Source organism: Branchiostoma belcheri, unplaced genomic scaffold (assembly GCF_001625305.1).
Source record: "Branchiostoma belcheri isolate BF01 breed outbred unplaced genomic scaffold, Haploidv18h27 scaffold32, whole genome shotgun sequence".
Taxonomy (NCBI): domain Eukaryota; kingdom Metazoa; phylum Chordata; class Leptocardii; order Amphioxiformes; family Branchiostomatidae; genus Branchiostoma; species Branchiostoma belcheri.
This window is the reverse complement of record NW_017803932.1, coordinates 2,301,749-2,303,263: the sequence shown is the minus strand read 5'-3', so window position 1 is coordinate 2,303,263 and position 1,515 is coordinate 2,301,749. Positions and strand designations below refer to the sequence as shown.

Genomic DNA, 1,515 nt, shown 5'->3' with positions numbered 1-1,515 from the left:
CAAAAAGACATAACATCTTGGATTTAAGATACAAGTGCATCTCATACCAGAACTCTCTAAAAATGTTCTTTTGAGAAATAGAGTGTGTAATCATCATGATTGCATACAATCACAAGTTATCAGATATTTGTTTTGTTTGCTTCTTATTGATGAGAAATAAGTTTTTCATGAGGTGTGGTGCCAGGTTCTGAACTGGCTCCCATGTTCACTGCGATGTGATTACCCGAAATTAATTGGATCAGCTGGTAGCTCTCTCACTGATCTGAATGAAGTTAGTGACAGAAATGGAGAAGGTATGATTTGATGTTCCCTAACATCAGAAGGGTGTATATTTTGTACAAATGTCTACATGTAATACTTATCATGGTTGAATACAATCAGGAACTATTACAGTGTCATTCAATACCACTAAAAGATCTTGTTGAACCTTACCTTACTGTTCAAGGCACTGTGAATGCCAATCTTGTTGGAGGCTGTGGCAGAAATCACCTGGTTGTTGTACAGACACAGAGCATGTGCTGGCTCACTGTGACCTGGGGAACAACAGTGCAACTCAGGTCAGAAAACATATTGAAACTCACATAGCCCCTGATTGTAAGAAGATATTACAGATTTACTTATATAAACCCTCACTAACATGTACGTTGTTTGCAGATACATTGTATTAGTGTATGGGGATTCTATCATGGAGATGAAGCAACACTGTTTGTTTTTAAGTTCACATGGAAACTGTCTATGGAAATTTTCTGAGTCTTTCTCTCTCCCACTTTGTCTGTACCTCCCTTATTTCTGTATCACTATACTGTATCTTCACAGCTGGTATAACTCTTTGAATAGATATTGAAGAAAACACTTTTGCCAAAACAAAGCTGTCTGTAAACAGAATGCATTACCTTTAAACAAGCATGTGGCTTTGCCATCAAACCCTCGCCAAAGAACAATACTGTGGTCCACTGAGGAGGAGATGAAGCTGTTGTTGTCATAGGGTTTCATCTGTGGAGAAAAATGGATGGGTTGATTCCTGAAAAGCCTTGTATAACAGAGATATTAAAGACATACATGTATACAGTCTTGAAGCTCTAGAGATCTCACTCATCATAATGGCTACTAGCAGTTTAAAATCCCCCTCCTGCCACTCTACTACATTCAATCATCTATGAACACACAAGCAAAACACCCAAAACTATACCTCTTAACCCTGAGATAAAAACCAGAAAACATCTTTTAAAAATTCCTGTCCACTACCTGTAGGATCTCTCCCTCGTGTGCACGCCACATCTTGATGATGGTGCCTGTCCTGACGTCCAGGGCAGACACAACGCCCGAGGAGAAACCCACGGCTACCCACGTGCCTGATGGACTCACACACAGGCACCGGATCAGACCCACTGTGGACAACAATCATAAAAAACAGAAACAGATGTATGACAACAACTACTTCTGAATTTATATTACCACTGAAATTGTATCACCACCACCACCATCGAATCATATGATGATATTGATAACATTAAA

At 39.4% G+C, this 1,515-nt stretch overlaps 1 protein-coding gene across 1 annotated transcript; it reads right to left on the bottom strand.

Moving 5' to 3' along the window:
- Nucleotides 1-52: 52 nt before the first annotated feature.
- Nucleotides 53-1,462, bottom strand: LOC109474880 (WD repeat-containing protein 81-like). Its single transcript, XM_019775345.1, has 3 exons — nt 1,246-1,462; nt 894-993; nt 53-533 (listed from the first exon to the last, which is right to left on the bottom strand). The coding sequence occupies exons 1-3, from the start codon at nt 1,276-1,278 to the stop codon at nt 409-411; spliced, it is 258 nt and encodes an 85-aa protein (XP_019630904.1). The 5' UTR covers nt 1,279-1,462; the 3' UTR covers nt 53-408.
- Nucleotides 1,463-1,515: the final 53 nt, after the last annotated feature.